At 41.7% G+C, this 19,030-nt stretch overlaps 2 protein-coding genes and 1 long non-coding RNA gene across 4 annotated transcripts in view; 2 read left to right on the top strand and 1 right to left on the bottom strand.

The window, feature by feature from the left end:
• The first annotated feature begins 1,282 nt into the window (after positions 1-1,282).
• On the top strand, positions 1,283-3,127 carry LOC307038368. The gene is made up of 3 exons (XR_013807983.1): positions 1,283-1,529; positions 2,239-2,286; positions 2,482-3,127. It is a non-coding gene; the product is annotated as an uncharacterized lncRNA (long non-coding RNA).
• Positions 3,128-5,084: 1,957 nt separating this feature from the next.
• LOC307037236 (uncharacterized protein) lies at positions 5,085-8,389 on the bottom strand. Its single transcript, XM_079678016.1, has 2 exons — positions 7,785-8,389; positions 5,085-7,434 (listed from the first exon to the last, which is right to left on the bottom strand). The coding sequence occupies exons 1-2, from the start codon at positions 8,067-8,069 to the stop codon at positions 6,442-6,444; spliced, it is 1,278 nt and encodes a 425-aa protein (XP_079534142.1). The 5' UTR covers positions 8,070-8,389; the 3' UTR covers positions 5,085-6,441.
• A 609-nt stretch (positions 8,390-8,998) lies between these two features.
• efhd2 (EF-hand domain family, member D2) overlaps positions 8,999-19,030 on the top strand; it is a 23,456-nt gene continuing 13,424 nt past the window's right edge. Inside the window, exons 1-2 of one of the 2 annotated variants that reach the window (XM_079677727.1) lie at positions 8,999-9,216; positions 9,381-9,675. In XM_079677727.1, the coding sequence (XP_079533853.1) occupies positions 9,389-9,675 (287 nt within the window). In that variant the 5' untranslated portion in view covers positions 8,999-9,216; positions 9,381-9,388. Of the gene's footprint in view, positions 9,676-19,030 lie in introns of both variants that reach the window. The other variant, XM_079677726.1, reaches the window with a different exon arrangement.

Raw genomic sequence — 19,030 nt, 5'->3', positions numbered from 1 at the left:
TTAACCCCATTGCGGTTTGCTTTCATGCGTTTGACATCACTTATTTTTGCATTTGTTATATTCTCTTTCACATCATCCGCTGTAATTCTGACGGGGATTCCTGTCACCACTCCCCTGACTAGCTTTTTACCACTAAACATTGAACACTCCACTTTCTTACCCTCCACGGTACTCATCTTTATTGCCCTCCCCTGTTGCTCTCTATCCCTACATTTGATCAACATTGATCCATTCCTCAATACTTTGGCACTCATTACCTCCCCGATTTCTTTACTGATCGATTTAGTTAACCGTATAGGGTTCCACTCGCCAAACGAAGCTCCCTCTTTCGCAAGTTTCAAAACCACCATGAACTCCTGTTGCCTATTTCCGACTACTCTTTCTCTCCTTTCACCCTCACTATTACTCTCATCCGAATGAGTATTTCCTTGCTTTTTACGTTTATTCCTCCTCACTATATCCCATTCTCCATTTCCATAACTCCCGCCTACTCCTTCCATGTCTCCTAACTCGCTTCCTGCCCCGTCACTTCCCTCTGCCATCTCTCATCCAGTCACAGTCCAGTGTTGCCACCTGCCCTGCTCCAAATGTTTGTCCACGGTCAAGCCAAGAGGAAGAGCTGCTGCTTCGGACGTCACATGTCACGTGATTTGAAGCAAGCTTCGAAGCACTGCTTCTATGGAATTGGAAGTCCAGGGTTGAAGCTCCGTTCGAAGCTTCAGTGTCAAACTGCCATCACTAGTGACAGACACAACGGCCCAATCCCAAACCACTCCCTCGACCCTACCCCTCCGTGACGGAGTGAACTCCGTCTGTAGCCACACTCGCAGCTCAACGAGGCTCCCTCCTGTCAGATGGAGGGAGTAAATAGACAACCGCAGTGACGCGTCGTAAAACCCGGAAGTAAGTTAGCATTTTTTGCACTTCCGGTTCCTTCCTCAAAACGCAATGCATGTTTTCCATAGGGTTTTGGAAAATAGCTCGAAATAAGGTCTGTGGTTGACAAAAATTTAAAAGATAAATCACGTTTTGTTCTACGACATTAAATACATCAGCAGTGACCCCACTGGGGATTTTTGAAGAGTTTACGTGTCTGAAAAACGATGGTTGTTACCGAGTGGCTGAATAGGACTGCAGAAATTGTTGAGGTCGTTTTACGTCATTACGCCGAACACGTAAACACTCCCGCTAAGTTTGTTTTCCCCTGTGTTCTTCTTGAAAGCAAGTACCTCCCTACCTTTAGTATCTGTATATCTATATCTGACCATTCGAATCTGCATTTTTGAAATTGTCGTTTTTAACACCGTAGTTTTACAAATTATAGAATAATTAATTACCAGTGTTTTCCAATTTTACTCGGCAGTTCGTTTCGTTAGCTAACGTTAGCTAAAGCTAGCGCTACTAGTTAGCTACGCAATGGTTTGTTGCTTTGCTCCGGGTTGCAGCCACAGGTCTTCGCATGAAACGTGCTTGTTCTATCGTTTCCCGGCCGATGTTTTCCAAAGGAGAGTCTGGATTCGTGTCATGAGGTAAGCTGACGTTACATTTTTGTCCATGTCACGGTGAAATGTAAATGATGGGTAGTGACTGTATCGCCGTTTTAGAGATGGCGCTGCTGAAAAGACCGCAACATAAGTAAAGATAATGAATACATCCTATTAAAACCTGCGTGGCTTATATGATAAGTCTAATTAGTACAAGCAGCATAACGTTTCACCATGTAACTAAAGATTGTAGTCAGGGAAATCAGTTTGACATTTTGAACTAATAACAAATCACCTCTGGCTGGCAGAGAACTCTCTGCTTCATAGCTTCTCTTGGACGTAAAATCACATTTACATTTTACATTTATATTCAATTTAATATTCCATCCCTCACATACTTTTGTATATATAATAACTTATATTTTGTTTTTCTTGTTATGCTGCTGCAACACAAACATTTCCCAAATTGGGATCAATACAGTAATATCTTATCTTAATTAATTAAGAAATATAACTATTATAATTAGTGTAGCAGCTGACACCTATTTCCAATATGGATTAATCTACCATTTATTTCTTTAGTTCAATTTTCATCTATAAAAAGGTCAAAATAGTGAAAATGTTCCCGAGACTTATCGAAGTGCAAGGTTATATCTTTAGATGTTTTGTTTTAGCCTATGTACTGTATGTCTTAATGCTCTTATATGTGACGGTGTGACTTCCATTAAACTAATATTTTATATCTTCCCAACAGACGAGCTGACAGGAAACCTAACACTCTAACAACCACAACATTGCAAAGGCGAGTAAATGTAAATTAAAAAAAAATTCACCATTTTTTTATTTCTTCTTCTTTCTTACAGTGAGGTGAAGCTGACCTTGCACTTGGTGCCAGTAAGGATGTTCCTCACGCAGGCTGAATGTTTCTCCTTCCTTACTGAAACAGAAGCCCTTGATTTGCAATGCTTCACTAATTGTCATTTCCCTGGCTCCGTAGGGACACTTTACCTCCAGCACAGCGGAAGACCCTACCAGACCATCTGGAGATGCCCCCAACAATCCTGATAGGGAGAGCCACAAATCTGTCTCATGGACCTGCATCTGGGTTGCAGTGGTGAATGCCCTGACGCCCTCACATTCATTCATAGTCCCCCACTGTACAGACAAAACACCATCAAGGGCCTGTTGTTGCCCTAGCACCCTGGCAATAAAGGAAGCAGTCACATGCTTTGACCTCAGGACAGCTCCAAAGTTGCTGACAGTCAACCTTCCTTTCCTGAACAAATGCCAGTTTTGGTTGGTTCGCTGACCAGTGGTAGCCACCTGAATTGCCCTCTGTTGCTCCTCAGACAATGCCATGCTTGCCACAATTGCCTCAGGTCCCTGATGCCCAACAGATTTGATAATTTCAGGAACAGTAAGTGTTTCCAAGCTGCAGTGTTCCTCTTCTGGCTCGGGGGAGAGAAGCCAAGAAATTCCTGAAAACCTGCCCCCAAGTCTGTCCCTCAGCCAGTCACGATCTTCGGAGGTGGGCTCTCTTGTGAGCGGGTTAAATTAGTTATTGGTTTCAACAGTCACATTAAAACAGTTACTAAATCAGCCTACTATCACCTAAAGAACATATCTAGGATTAAAAGACTAATGTCACAGCAGGATTTGGAAAAATGTGTCCATGCTTTTATCTTCAGTAGACTGGACTACTGCAATGGTGTCTTCACAGGTCTCACTAAAAAATCTGTTAGAAAGCTGCAGCTGATTCAGAACACCGCTGCTCGAGTCCTCACTAACACTAAGAAAGAGGATCACATCACTCGTGTTCTGAAGTCTTTACTCTGGTTCCTCACTAACACTAAGAAAGTGGATCACATCACTCCTGTTCTGAAGTCTTTACACTGGCTTCCTGTGTGTCAAAGAATAGATTTCAAAATACTGCTGCTGTTTATAAAGCACTGAATGGTTTAGGCCCAAAATACATTTCTGATCTCCTGCTAAATTATGAACCATCCAAGTCTCCCAGGTCTTCAGGGACGGGTCAGCTTTCTGTCCCCAGAGTCAGAACTAAACATGGAGAAGCAGCGTTCAGTTATTATGCTCCAAATATCTGGAACAAACTCCCAGAAACCTACAGGTCCGCTGCAACTCTTACTACTTTTAAATCCAGGCTGAAGACTTTTCTTTTTGTCGCTGCTTTTAATTGAACTATTCATATCTTAGACTGCACTGTAACTTTTATCCATGTATTTTTTCTTTTAATGTTTATTTTATGAGCTTTTCTTTTTAATGACTGATTTTAAATGCCATTTTCTTAATGTCTTTCATTTTTTGTAAAGCACTTTGAATTGCCTTGTGTTGAAAAGTGCTATATAAATAAACTTGCCTTGCCTAATAAAGATTTCATGTGACACATACAATTGATTTGTTGATGGGAATTAATGTGAATAAATTAACTCTAGGTTAACGGTACTCTTGCTATCACTACTCACCGACACTATAAACCTTGTCCCTCATGCTAGCCCTGACAACACCGGCACACCTTCACACCTTCATCTAGGCTGCACTGTTACGTGTCCTGACTTATAATGGTTCTCTCCTCTATCTACACTCTTCTTGTCATCTTTGTAAAACGATATCAGACTGGTAATTGACACAGCCATGACTTCTAGTTAAATTCAGTGTGGCTAAAATGAAAAGCTTTGTTAAAATATGCAAGCACGCGAAAGTCAAATTCAGCTGTGTTATACATCCAGAAATATCGAAATATCGTTTCCCACAGTGTGACATAGGGTTGCCACCTTTCAGAAATAGAAATAAGGAACACCCCTCATGCCGCGCGGGTGTCCGAAACTCCTGAAATGCATAGAAATATATCTATTTTTTATATGAACCAAAATGCCTTGATTTAAATAATTGACATGATTTCACATACCATAATAGCCTCTGGGCCCTGGGGTCACTTGGTGGTCAGTAACGGTACGTCTACACTACAGGCATCAAAAAATGCTTTCAACGCTTCGCCCATTCACTTGAATGGGGTGACGTAGAAGATTTTTAATCTTCGCCGAACTGCATTGTGGGGAGCATGGCATGGCTTTGCAAGCATCACGAGCATCTATCGGCATCAAAAGTTGAACAATGTTCAACTTTTGAGGCTCGATGCTTGGCATCAGCCAATCAAATTCCGTTTATGCAAATCCCGCCAGTGCAAGCTCAGCCAATCCAACCGCGTGCAAGCTGGGAGAGCCAGACCGCAGTTCATTTCCTCATATTCCAAACGAGATATTACGGTAGCAAATCAGCCGGTTCTTTACGACCGGAACTATTTACCGTGATACAAACCGGAGGAACCAGGCATGGAGGGAGGTGGCAGAGACAGTGGGTGAAACTGATAGTTTTTTCGCCTGTTTGGAGAGTTTATATCCAGTTTACTTCGTTTTAACATTGCTATTGCTTTGTATGTCGGGGGCGGGAGATTCATGTGATTGGTTGCTCGCAAAAAATCGCCAAGCTTCAGACACGCCCCGCTTCAAGATTTTTTCATGCCTGTAGTGTAGATGGGCCGTAAGGAAGGGGTAGTCAAGAAAGCATTTACTGTAGTCATACTTAGTTTAAAGTGCTTTATTAGCAATGAACTTGTAAACTTGTATGTTTAAATACATACTGTGCATAGGCTGAACTAGCCTGAACCTGAGAACAGCACCTAAATTAAATAAGCTACAATAGAATGTGCTTTAAGTGTAACATTTGAACCTGAGCATAGCCATAGTAAATTAAACAAAGCCTGCCTGCATAGGGCACGTTAACTGAAACAGAACAGCACCTAAATTAAATAAGCTACAATAGAATGTGCTTTAAGTGTAACATTTGGGAACAATTAAACTTAAGGCAGAAAACAATGAAATGAAACACACTTGTAAACTTGTTACGGGTGATTAGACTGACCTAGGCTGAACTTGAGCATATGCTAGTCTGTATTATATGCATATAAAGTGCTGTAACAGCTGTAACAAAGCCTGCCTGAGGACTCTTTTACGAATCATCTTAAAATGAAACACTTTTGTGAACCTGTTATGATTATCTGATTGAACAAAATGACAAATGAAAAGATTGATAACATCACTCCCTGAGCCAAGTCTGAACCTGGCCGCATACCCTCTGCTTCATAACTGGGAGCCACCAGTGGAGTCAAGATACGCCTAAAGAAAGTGCATAACATAAAACTAATAAACAGATAAAAAATAAAGTGCATAGCTTCCCTCAACTCCTTTATGTCCTTTTTTTTGTTAGAACAGGTTTAAACAGTCCCCTCTCTTCCTCACTTCTTCTTCCAGGAGTACTTCTTGTTACTTCTTGCAGCACTGAGCAGCTCCTTGTCTTTCAGAGCTGTGGTGTGGAACTCTGGACAGGTCTGCTCAAAGTTCAGAGTAATGAGGAGCTCACTCCTGATGAGCTCCACTGAGCACCTGCTCCTGCAGTCACTCCACTTGTTGGTCATTCTGGAGAAGATCCTTTCCACGTATCCAGTGGATGCTGGGATGCTCAGGATGTGTCTCATGATGGAGAGCATGTTGGGCACATCCACTTCTTTAAACACAGCCATCCACCTCGCAGCCACACCCTTGGACTTCCATGCATCAGAATATTCTTCTCTGAGCCTCCTCAGGATTGTATTGGCTGTGGTGCACTCATCGTAAAGCTCATTCATCTTCAATTTATTGATGAGGTTGAGTTTGGTAGCCACCTTCTCAATTTGATTAAAGGTCAGGTTGCCATGTTGGAGTAAGAGAGGCTGCAGTGAGAAGAGCCAGTTCTCTTCGGAGAAGTCGAACCATTTCTCAACATATGAAATGGCTGTATTGAGGAATGCAGTGAATTCGGCCCTTGCCATGTGTGCGTCATGAGGGAGGAGGCGCTGCAGTTTTTGCCTTGTTAGGTACCCATAGAACTGGTCGTCTCGTCTCTATATGAGCTTTTGCCTGAATTCATCCATGATGGAATACAACTCAACACAGGTGGTTCTATTGCTCTCCAGGCTCTTTACTACTTCCTCAAAGAGGGAGAGTATATTGTTGCAGAAAAGAAGGTAAATCTCCACAATGTCTTCATCTTCCACAGTTGAGTCTCTGTTGAGCTTTAACAAAGCTTGCACTTGCTTGGGACACTCGTCTCCTAGACTGATGAAGTACGACTTCAGTGCAGTCCAGGTCTGCATCAGCCGATGGATGGCTGGATTGAGGGAGAGCCACCTGGTTGTCACATGTCGTAGGATCTCTTGGAATTCAACGTCACAAAACTCACAAAATTCTTTGAGTGACTCTCTTCTTTTTGCTGAAATGGAGAAGTGGCCATAGACCTTCAGCACAACATTCTCCACATCTACAGTAAGCTTGTCAAGGGCGTGCTTCACTGTGTTGTGCACTATGTGGGCATGGCAGTTTCCTCGCAGCAGATCGTTTTGTTTTCTCTTCAGGTTGGTGAAAACAGAGTTGTGAATACCATAATTGACATTTGTGTTGTCAGCACTGAATGCAGTCACTTGATCCATTGACAAGCCAAATTTCTCAAGGGATTGTTCCAGGAGAGCTACAATCCCAGCAGCTGACTCATCTGGATTCTCTATGAAGTCCAGCATTTTGTTGGTGACACCAGACTCTGGAGTGAAGTACTGGACAGCAAGGGGAAACATCTTCCTGTTCCCTTTATTGGAAGCATCGGTCTGTATGGAGAATGGGAGGGGTGGTGATGTTAAGATCTTGAGAACATCACCCACTGCCTTCGGGGCCAGGACGTCTTTCACCAGTGCCTCTTGCTTTGTTCTCCCCAAAGTCATCTTCTTCACCATTTTGGAATCAGATAGAGTCTTTTGATTGAGCTTGTGTCCACAGTCAGCACTGTTGTAGCTGAGGTTATGTTTTACTGTGTGGTATACCTGTGTCACCTCAGCTGCAGTAATCTAGAGGGGGGAATGGGATGATGTCAGATTATTACTTTCATATTGTTGTCACTATTTATTTTATTTATCAATCAATCAATCAATCAATCGTATTTATTCACAGTAGGCCTATTTATTCACAGTATTTATTTGCTGTTAATCTATTAGGAATAATTTCAAATGAGCAGCATTAGCATAACAACATAAGAGTTCTGATTCTGAATCAGAGATGTTCTTTATGGTTACATTTCATTCTATATTGATAATATTAAATACACGTTTATTTAATAGACTTTAAAATCATATCGGTATGATATGGGACCAGGGGTGGGTAGAGTCTGTCTCTACCCACCCCTGGTCCCATATCATACCGAATCAATCTCAGGAGATGTTTCAGCTATGAAGAACTGTGACACTGGTGCTTGGCTCCTTTGTGTTCTGATATTTCTTGAGTGGAGATCCCCGGCTGCGTGCTGTTTGACATCAGACAGCCCACCGTGCGACACTGAAAATGTTCTGCGACATGCTTTGCAATTTGCCTTGTAGTCATCTTCAGGGACCCTATCAAGCCACTGGTTTGCCTCTTCCCATTCTCGTCTGTATTTCTGTTGTCGGTGTTTCCTCTTTTGAGGACGAGGTGGCGTATCTGAAGACATCTTGCATTTGTTTTTAAAAATCACGCCGCGACAGAGCGGCGTAATGACGTAACGTAGCGAGCGTAACGACGACAGGCAGCGCAAAGGGGCCGGGCCGGGCTGACAGGCAGACAGACAGGATTTGGCACAGAGGCAGAGCAGAGAGGAGAGTCCGCGGAAGGTCTTGCGCACCTCCCGCCAACATATTTTGCTGTTTTTAATATTTCCTGTCCTTTATTTTGTTCATTATTGTTAGTTCAGTGTTCACGTGTGTGTGTGACAGACGTGCATGGGACAGATTGTGAAAATACGGGACAAACTGCGTTCCGTATCGGTTCAATACGGACCGCAACATTTAATTCCCAATTACGTAACAAATACGTATTTCAAGGAACGGGTGGCAAGTCTAGTGTGACATGTACATAAAACAAAACAAAAAGGGCCTAGATAAACGTGGTACACATTAAACAAAACAAAAAGGGCCTAGATAACCGGGGTATACAGTTTAAAATGTTAATATATTTAAAGTGTTCAAATTGCAGTTTCAGTGCAAGTCAGTTAAAACGATCTTAAGTTGGCGTGACGTTGAAGTCGTGCGACCCTGCTGCTGTACTGCCTTGTAGTTCGTTTATAGCATAACGTTAGCATTTTTCTTCTGGCGACTAGATTTATGATTAAAAAATTATAAAAGTAGGGTTGACATCTGGAGATTATGCGGCTGAACAAAACGTGATCCCTCTCTTAAATGTGTGTCAACCACAGACCTTATTTCGAGCTATTTTCCAAAATCCTATGGAGAATTTGCATTGGTTTTTGACAAAGGAACCGGAAGAAGTTTACTTCCGGGTTTTACGACGCGTCACTGCCGTTCTCTATACAGCGGCAAGCTTTGGGACGGACTCCCCTCTTTCCGGCAGAAACAGGAAATGCCGTTACTGTATGTAACAACGGTTTCAAATCAGGATCTCTTACAAAAGTTTCCCGGTTTGGGAATGGGCCAACACCTGTTCCTCCTGTGTAGCCTACTGCCTCTTTAAAAGGCGTGGCGACAGCGTGACAGGACTCAGATAGAATGCTACGTAGCTAATGAGCCCAATACAACATCCTGAAGTGAAGGCATCTGTCTGAACTTGGAGCTAGAGCCCTGGAAATAAAAAAAGCTAGAAAAGTAAGAATATTTGTATATTTTGCTTTGCCTCTTACATATATCCGTACACAGTACACAGTGTAGGTAAGGGGAGGCAACCAAACATAAGGCTGTTTATAAGTCAGCTTTCTCCTTTACTGTACCGTCAGTCAGCTATATAACGCTCTCCTCATTATTACAATCAGTCTGAAACATGGCCACAGACGAGCTCTCGTCCAAGCTCAGCCGCCGGCTCCAGATAGAAGAAGGAGCCGAGGAACCTGTTGCTGTGGACCTCTTCGGGACCCAGGATAGCTCGGAAGACAAACCGAGTACAGCCAACGCAGACTCGGAGCTCGGCGCGAAGCTACAGCGGAGAGAGGAGCTGAACGAGGGGCAGGGGGAACACCAGCAGCCCAGCATGAAGGTGTTAAACCCCTACACCGAGTTCAAAGAGTTCTCCCGGGGCCAGATCAAGGACATGGAGAAGATGTTCAAAACGTGAGTGTGTGAGAGTCTGCCACAACACTTCCAGAAACATGTCTAAATGTGAAACATGCCTCCTGCCGCTGGCAGCCATTTGAGCCTGAGAGAAGAGAGAAGTACAGCTTGCTCATAAGGAAGTGGAGCGGGCACGTTGCTCCGGCCGGACACTTCCTAATACACCTATAATGTCAGTGTTTTTCTACCTTACAGTACAGGTGTAGCCAGCCAAAAGACACGTCTTGAATGTTAATTGTAAGAGAGTCTAGGTGATAGAGTGTTAGTGTTGTTCATGTTTAAAGAAAGGCTTAAAGGCAGCAGGAAGTCGGAACTGCTGATCTCAGGGGCGTTGTAATTTATGGGAGATGAGATTCATAAGTGAACTTAAACATAGTTTAATCATTAACAAAATAATCAGTACTGAAAGCTGCTGCTCAATGTCTGGTTATAAAGCAGGCTAGGCTAGACCTATATTGGTGAAGCCTCAGTGGTTGCAGGGTGGGGACAGTCAGTGATAAGGAAATCAGATAATCAGATAATGTGTGTGGGGGGGCACTTATCCTTTTATGTCATTTCATGATTTGTAGTCTTTTTAGTTACGTTCAACTGCATCCATATACATCTTAGAATATTACAAAAATACTCACGCTTAAAAAGCAACTACACATTATCCTGCATGATTATAGAGAAAACCATAACCGTGATTATTTTTGATCAATATTGAGGATACGATTGTTTATCACAATTTTTTTATTGTTTTAAGTGAAAAAAAAGATTTCTATTATTGCACTGCCATATTCAAATAAACAGAGCAACTTTCACTTCCATGTTGTTTAACCATCTAACAAAGGCCTATCAGGGCTGTACCATATTAGAAAACTGACTTTTAAATGCAATATATAAATATCACAGGAATAATTACATATAAATTCAACCTTAATTGCAATGCAGTGCTACATTTCTGCCATCAAGTGAAGGACCAACTGGTGGACATCAGTATCCACCAGTGAGATACTTGCAGCTCGTCCCTGCCTTTAGAAGTCTGTCAATGTATAGCAGCTGACTCAATGGGGGGGGGGACATCCCTGATTTATAGCCTTGGCTCTGGTTCTGTTGAGGTTCAAATTAAGTCTTACATGGGCTTATTTACAACAGACAATATTGATAAGTTCTTATGTAACCAGGACTTTATCTGTATCTGTAAACAGCACAATAGTGAAGGAGTCAGTGCATCAGACCGGGTGAAGTGAAGATAACTAAAGGAAACTCAAGTTGAAGTCAACTACAGTCATTATTACTGTAAGTGCAATAACACCTTTATGAGTGGAAAAGCATTTTTTTTTATCAGTATACCTGTTTAACAATGTGACGAAGGTAACTTTGTCACTGTGGACTGACGGCTTCGGGCCTTGTACTATTGCACATGTGGTTTTATTTTGAAAAGTGTTCCCCTTTCCCCATGTATGTTACTCCTGATTATGTTCACCTGGTGCCCTGTGGTGTCTCTCCCCCCCCCCCCCCCCCCCCCCCCCAATCCCCCCCACCCGTGTCTAATTACTGATTAGTGTGTGCATTTAGGCTCTGTTTCCCTGTCTGTGTGCTGGTAGTGTGTGTGAGATCCTTTTGGCTGGTGACTGTGTTCACGTGGGCAGCAGATTGAGGCTGTGTCATATATTTATGATGTAATAAATGCCCACACCGGGTTTTATTTTGGACGTTCTGCCTCCTTGCTTGGTCCGGGCTGCTCAATTGTCAGCTTCACAAACAAGCTTAATCATGTACACAGGCAGATAAGCATCATTTCTGCTGTGTCTTTCCTGCAGCTATGTTTTACACTAGCACAGCACACTAGCTCGGCTCATAGTGAATTTGATTTAGTTTTCCACATATCTCAAAATGTGCTTGATTCTCCTTAACTTGGCAGCTGGCTGAGAAGGCGTGTCACAATCAATTTTGAATATAAGGTGTCATCTGATCTGCCTTTTTAATTCTGATGATCCAAACGGAAAGCTCATTTAGATTGAGGGAATTAGAAATTAAATCTGAAATGAAATCTCCCCCCCCCCCCCCAACAACAACAGCAGCAGGAGGGGGACAGGATGAATGACTGATAGTGATTGGAGTCTTGTTGTTTATGCTAGTGTTCTGATTTCATAAACATTATTTATTAAATGGATATTTTAAGTTAGTTTCCTAACAATGACCATCTCTAGCAAGGCACTACAAGCAATCCAGTGCCGGGGAGAGGTCCTATACAACATCATAATTATGTTGTAACTACTGGTGGATGACAATAAAGACAATCTCTTCTGTTTTATACTATTCTACAAGATCCTCCCACACTGAGCGGCCTTCCTGACCTGCTAAGCAGACAGCACACTGCTGACAAGAAAAGTATTCATAGAGAGAGACAAAAAGATGGTGTCATTGCCAAACAGACAGCGGCTCCCTGATAGTGCTATCTCAATTATATTGTTTTCATAATAATTGGAAGCTACAGTCTTAATTGAAAATAAAATGTGGATGAATTGCCCAGCCCCAGGCCCACAACTCAAGCACAGCTGAATGGAATTTAGTTTCAGCCAGCGTTCAACATGAAGCGTTCTAGAAGCAGTGAGTGTGGGTGAGTGCTTCATATACTCTGCTGATCACTTACACTAAATTAGTTTAACTGTGAGGTCCTGACAGTGGAACACACTTGCCTTGAAGAATGCAGAAGAGAAGTCATTTTCTCTATCATGTTATGTTGTGCAACAAAGAGTGTTCTGTTAATTCTGCTGTTTCCTTTGGCATCAGCATTTCCTTCTAGCTGAAGAGCTTCCCTCACAGCAGTGGTTTTGTTTTTGCGTGTGTGTGACTTCTGGCTGTTTCTGTGCGATGCAGATTCTTCAGATTCCTGTCATGAACAGGCCTGTCCTGAGGTTTAAATGCTACTATTACTTCCTTTCTAAGGAAGTTAATAATTAGTTGCTCAAACATTGACCGAAAATAGGAGTGTTGGTTTGTAGAGGTTCACAAACATTTCGGTTCGGTATGTACCTCGGTTTTTAGGTACGTTTTCGGTATAGCAGAAAAAATTATCACAAAACTTAAATTGTGAATAACGTATTCACTCAAATAAATACAAAATATAATAAAATAAACATTAAGGTGCAGCATTTCGATGAACTGAAATAATCTGTATTTGAACTTTACTATACTAGTACTCACAAAACATAAACTATTCGTTTTTTTTTTTAAAATTATTATTATTAAACTGTGAATAATGTATTCACTCAAATAAATACAAAATATAATAAAATAAACATTAAGGTGCAGCATTTCCATGAACTGAAATAATCTGTATTTGAACTGTACTGTACTAGTACCTAAGCAGCCAGTTTGTCATTGTATTTTCATGTTTTTTTTTTTAAAGAAAAATGAACTTTTCCACATTACTTGCTGAAAGAGCAGATCTGCTGGCACTAACAATAGGGGTGCACCGAATGGGAAATTCTTGGCCGATACCGAAAATAGGAAACAGTTGGCCGAAAACCGAATGCCGAAAGGCCGACAATGATTAATAGAAATATATATGTATATAATGTATACATTTTTTACCAATGTTGTTCAGCTGCCTGATTATGGAAAAAGACATGATTATGGCAAAACTTAACTTAACTTAACTTAACTTAACTTAACTTAACTTAACTTAACTTAACTTAACTTAACTTAACTTAACTTAACTTAACTTAACTTAACTTAACTTAACTTAACTTAACTTAACTTAACTTAACTTGGGTCCATAAAACATTTATTCAGCACTTTTGAATGCATACAGTACATTAATTCCAAGTGAAGTGTATTTTCTTTTCTCTGTAGGATAACTATAACAAAGTGCATTCAGAACAAAGCCAAGGTGCTTTAAAACTGCATAAACATCTAGGCCAGTAGGCCTACACCAAAATAGTGTAAATAAAGACTGTAACAGCCAGGCCTTCAACAACAACAAATGCACCTATAAGTGCATGCATACAAATGTGCAAACTGGATAAATCCACATGAATGTAACTATTTACAAATGAAATTACAATTCAATTTCATAAGCAAAGTAGTAAACATTGTATAAAGTGAAAACTGGATACAAAATCCACAATCAATTACAAATTAAATTACAATTTCAAGAATCTGCAAATAAGGTGGTCTCTCCTCATGAGCAATGTAAACAACATTGTATCATTTAGATACCGAAAGTACAATATATTAAACACTGTGCTGCTGTCATTTCCCCCTAATGATAACCTGAGATGGTGAATTTTAACTCACAATGAAAATTGTTCAGGAAAGTGGGTATAGAGTAGACATGTAGAACTAGATAAGCTTATGATAAACCAGCCTTGTCTACTTATTAAGGAAAAGTGGGAGGTTCTTTTTAATGAACAGTAGCTTCTCTGCTTTATCAGCCATAAGTCTGTTCCTCTTCTCATCAAGCACATGAGAGGCAGCGCTGAACAGTCTCTCGCTGTCAGTGCTTGTGATTTGATCTTACTCCGCATATTTGTCCGGGTGTTTTGATTTCAAGTGGTGGAGTAATCCCGAAGTGGTGAAAGTCTTTGCAGTTACACCCCCTCGAGAAATGTCAGCTGAACACGTTTTACAAATCGCAATCTGCGCCTCTTTCTCTGATATTTTTTAAATATCTCCAAGCGGCAGACATGTTGGCTGTGAACCAGCCGCGAGCATGGTCGCGCGCCGTGCTTGTCGCCGCCTTTTGATTACGTCATCACAACAACACGTTAGCTTACCAACGTAACCCTGTTCCCTGACATTCGGTGATATTTTTTCGGTGCCCTTTCGGCCGAAAGCCGAAAGGGCCTTTTTAACAATTTTTGGCCGATAATTTTCGGCGGCCGAATATTCGGTGCATCCCTACTAACAATGTCTCCTGCTGTGGAGAACACCCTCTCGCTAGGGACAGAGGTAGCAGATACAGCCAGGTAGAGCTTTGCTAACATGGCAACATAAGGATATTTGGCGTTTGTAGTAGCTTTGGCTCGGTCTAAACTTTTTGCGAGTGGTGGAGGCTTAAATGCTAGTGGGAGTTGGGTTTGCACTTCAGTCTTTTTTCTTTTGGTATCGGTGATATTCACGTTCGGGTGATGCCTTTTCAAATGTGTGTGCAAGTTTGATGTAATGCCAGCCGCGTAACCAATTTTAGTTGAACAATGCCGACAAACAGCTTTGGTTCGGTCCACCTGTCTTTGTCCGTCATCCTTGTTCGTAACTTTGAAACCAAAATGTTCCCAAACCGGAGACTTCAATGATGCTGGAGGATTTTCCAGCTCAACTTTATCTGCGCTCTCCATTTCGACAGTTCCTCAAATTACTGACTAAATTTGAACGCATCCCTGTGACCAGCTCTCATAGTATGCCTCTCGTCCAATGAAATGACTTTCTCGCTCTATGACGCGTTGAACCCAATGTGAGCAAATTACTCTGAATGCTGCGACGCAGCACCTGAGATTACTTCCAAAAAGTTGTTCACATTCAATTTTTTTTTACGTTTAACGTTATATTAGTTCGGTACACTTCGGTACACACGTGTACCGAACCGGTACGTATACCGTTACACCCCTATTGGTTATTGATATCAGTCAAACAGTAAAAAAAGGTGAGCAAAACTCAGAGGAGCTGCTTATCAATAAAAAGAGAACAGCTGGTCCATCTTAAAGGTGAGCCCCCCCTATTCTAAGACAAATAAACGGTACACACTGCTCAGTGCTCACTCACTGCACACACAGGCAGTGGCGACTCGTCATTAGGGGCACAGCCCCACCTAGTGTCAGCAGAAAGTAATTAAAATAATAATTCCAAAAATATGCAAAAAAGATATATCTTGTTAAAATATATTTTAAGATCATATTTAGTCATCTGATTCATCTGTACATTGCTGTTTTTAGTCTGCGTTCTTCTAATTAGTGTCTACAGTGTGCCTATTGAGCGATGTGGGGCAAGCCCCGATCTAGCCCCTCTCTTTGCTGTCAAAATGAATGGGTGCTGTAAAAACTACACTGCGCATGGTCAGTCTTTTTGTAATCAATGTGTGTGGCAAAATAATTATCAGAAGTGGGGCAAAGTGCTGGCAACCCCACCAAAACGTAATCTCGTAAGTACTAGGGCTTTACCCGAATATTCGTTCGTTGGACTACTATTCAGGTTTCAATTTCGTTGTTCGTTTTTTTTTAAAATTGAATTTATTGAAAACTCCAATATCAATGTAAGAGCTTGTGCCTCTTCGGGGGGTGCTAACACTTACCCATAAACGTTATCGTTTACTTTCTCCGTCTTTATATGTAGATATTACTTTTTCTCTGTTAATCTCCGTCACGTTGTTTCCATAGCAACAACAACTTCCTGTCAACAGCGCTAACTCTCCTTCAAAATAAAAGCATGTCCATACAAAATAGGAAGCCAAGCCAAATTACACTTAAGACATATACAACTGCAACGAAAGTAACAAACACAATGCAATATCCTTTTCAATTTCAAAGAACACAAATTGGGTTAACAAATAACTATTAAAAAAACACTTTTTTTTTTGTACTACTGTAGAATAACAAAATGAATGCCGTGAATAAACCGAAATACACGTGTTGAAGCAATTCGCTGCAGATTACTACGCACCCCCCCCCCCTGCACGGGCCGAATATTCACTGCTGATTACTACCAAATATCCGGAGCCCGAAAAATGATATTCGGGACAGCCCTAGTAAGTACGTGTGCCGCAAAAAGTGTAGTGAAGAGGAGTCGAGAGGAAACAGCGTATAGCGATTTAAAATCAGTAAAACTGAAAGAAAATGAATGAAGTTGACCATTCTTCAGCTTTGGTAAGTTCCTTTTATGTCATATCTTTTGTTGATCTTCTGTGTTTTGCCTATAGGCTATTGCGCTGCTGGATCCATTGATATTGTGACCTCGGTGATGAGTGTCTCTGTTTTCCTTATTTTTACAGTCTATGGTGTTTTAATGCTGAAGTATTATGGTTGTTGTTATTGTTGTTAGGTATTGCTTTGTGATGGTGCCCTTTACTCCATGTATTAAGGTGCATTACAATAGGACATATGTCAGATTGTGGTGGCAATCTCTTTCTTTTTCTCAAATTCTTTATCAAAAGAATGTCAGGCAAATAGTCTTATAATATCATCATAGGCTATAATTTGTGGTATACAGCGGTCCCCAACCTTTTTTGCGCCACGGACCGTTTTAATGTCAGACAATATTTTCACGGACCGGCCTTTAAGGTGTGGCGGATAAATACACAAAATAAAATGATACGACCGGCATAAAAACTGTGGTATTTTCTAAATATAATAATAAACGTGAATCCACTGTGTACTCGTATGCAACTTTATTATCAGCGACCTCGTAACATCGCACCAACAACATAACATGAGTAACATCCTCTCTGCCCCATAACACTCTCTGGTCGCTATGGTAACATTTAAACATGCCTTCAAAATAAGATACAACACAAAAACAAATATAAAGTGCGTGAAAAATACAACTCACCATAACGCTAAATCAGTGGGAGCCCTGAGCTTGTTTCTCTGCAACGAGACGGTCCCATCTGGGGTTAATGGGAGACAATGACACCCGAAGTGTGTTGCTTATGTCCAGTCTACTCCGTAATTTTGTTTTGGTTGCTGTCACTGCAGAAAATCCCGCTTCACACAAATAGGATGTTGGAAATGGCAACAGGGTTTTCAGTGCTGTTGTTGCGATCTCAGGGTATTCTGCCGTGACTTTAATCCAGAACACCGGCAGAGTTGTGTCTCGAACATACTTTTAAGGCCGCCGTCATTTGCGATCTCCAGCAGTTGATCTTCTTCTTGCATAGACATGCTTGATTCACCTGGTTTGTTGACAAATGGGTCGCTGATCCATTTCTTGGCAGTTTGTGGGTCTTTTGTGGTTGGGAAGTAGCGCTCAAACTCTTTCAAAAGCAAAGACAGGTGATCATGCACCATCTGGGAAAATGAAAGCTCAGGCTCAGTCTCTTCCAAAATCCCCGCGAATGTTTGAAACATGTCAAATATACCTCTCTTCACGCGCCGTCCCCACAAATCCAGTTTGGCTTTAAATGCAGCTACTTTATCTGCCAACTTGAAGAAAGTTGTCATTTTCCCCTGAAGTGACAGATTGAGTTCATTGAGCAGGTTGAATATGTCGCACAAGTAAGCGAGTTTTGCGACCCATTCCTCATCACTGAAATGTGCTGCCAGCAGTGACTTTTTTTGCATAGCCAAAAATCTCTGCAGCGGCTCTCGCAATTCAAACACTCTGGCCAGCGATCTCCCTCGAGATAACCATCTTATTTCTGTGTATAAGAGAAGGCGTCTGTGCTCTGCGTCCATCTCCTCACAAAGCTGCTCGAACAGGCGCAAGTTAAGGGCGTGTGCTTTGATGTGGTTAGTAACTTTAACGACATCATTCAATACACTATTAAATTCCGGTGGGATTTTTCGGCTAGCCAGTATTTCCCTGTGAATGACACAATGCGTAGACTCAAATTCAGGTGCAACCTCCTTAATCCGAGTAGTTAAACCAGACAGCCATCCCGTCATGGCAGCAGTTCCGTCTGTACATATGCAGACACAAAAGGACCATTTCAGTTTTCCTGATATATAATCATCCAGCGACTTGAATAGTTCTGCGGCTGTGGTTTTGGTTGGCAACTTATAGAGCACATAACATATCCTCATGCACATCCTCGTGATAAAGATATCGCACATAAACAAGTAGTATTGCCTTGTTGTCAATATCTGTAGACTCGTCAACCTGGAGTGCGTACCACGGTGATGTATTAATCCTCTCCAACAATTGTGTCTCAATGTCCTCTGCTATTTTCTCAATGCGCCTAGTGACGGTGCTAGCTGAAGAGGCACCTGTGCTATCTTTTTAACCGCAGCCTCTCCTAGAAGTTCGAGGTAAATGTCTTTAGTGGCGGGCAGGATCAATTCTTCACCAATGGTGAATGGCTTCTTAGCCTTAGCAATACGGTTAGCCACCAAGTATGATGCTCTCAGTTCCACTCGCATTTGTTGATGTGGTGGCCCTCAGGAATTGCTTCTGTCCTTCTTGTTCATGCTTTTTTCTTTCAAAATACTCCGAAGGCTTGTCTTTAATGCAGGGTGCTTGGTCTCCAAGTGGCGAAGCAGTTTTGAAGGCTTCATTGCCTCATTAGAGAGCCGGTTGCCGCATATTATGCAGAGCGGGCTTGGTGCGCGGGCTTCACCTGTCGCGATAAATCCATATTTTAAGTAGGACTCCTGGTATTGTCTGTTAAATGCAGCTTTTCTTTTCTTGGAAGTCGTAGGCTCTTCTTCTGTCTGGG

This window comes from Notothenia rossii, assembly GCF_949606895.1.
Source record: "Notothenia rossii genome assembly, chromosome: 4".
Lineage (NCBI taxonomy): Eukaryota > Metazoa > Chordata > Actinopteri > Perciformes > Nototheniidae > Notothenia > Notothenia rossii.
Note: the sequence above shows the minus strand (reverse complement) of the source record. Positions and strands in the feature narration are given on the sequence as shown.

Coding starts and splice junctions, on each gene's coding strand:
- LOC307037236 (XM_079678016.1), bottom strand. CDS start 8,069: ATGTCTTCAGATACGCCACCTCGTCCTCAAAAGAGGAAACACCGACAA. Junction 7,435..7,784: donor CATCTCCTGAGATTGATTCG/GTATGATATGGG, acceptor TCCCCCCTCTAG/ATTACTGCAGCTGAGGTGAC.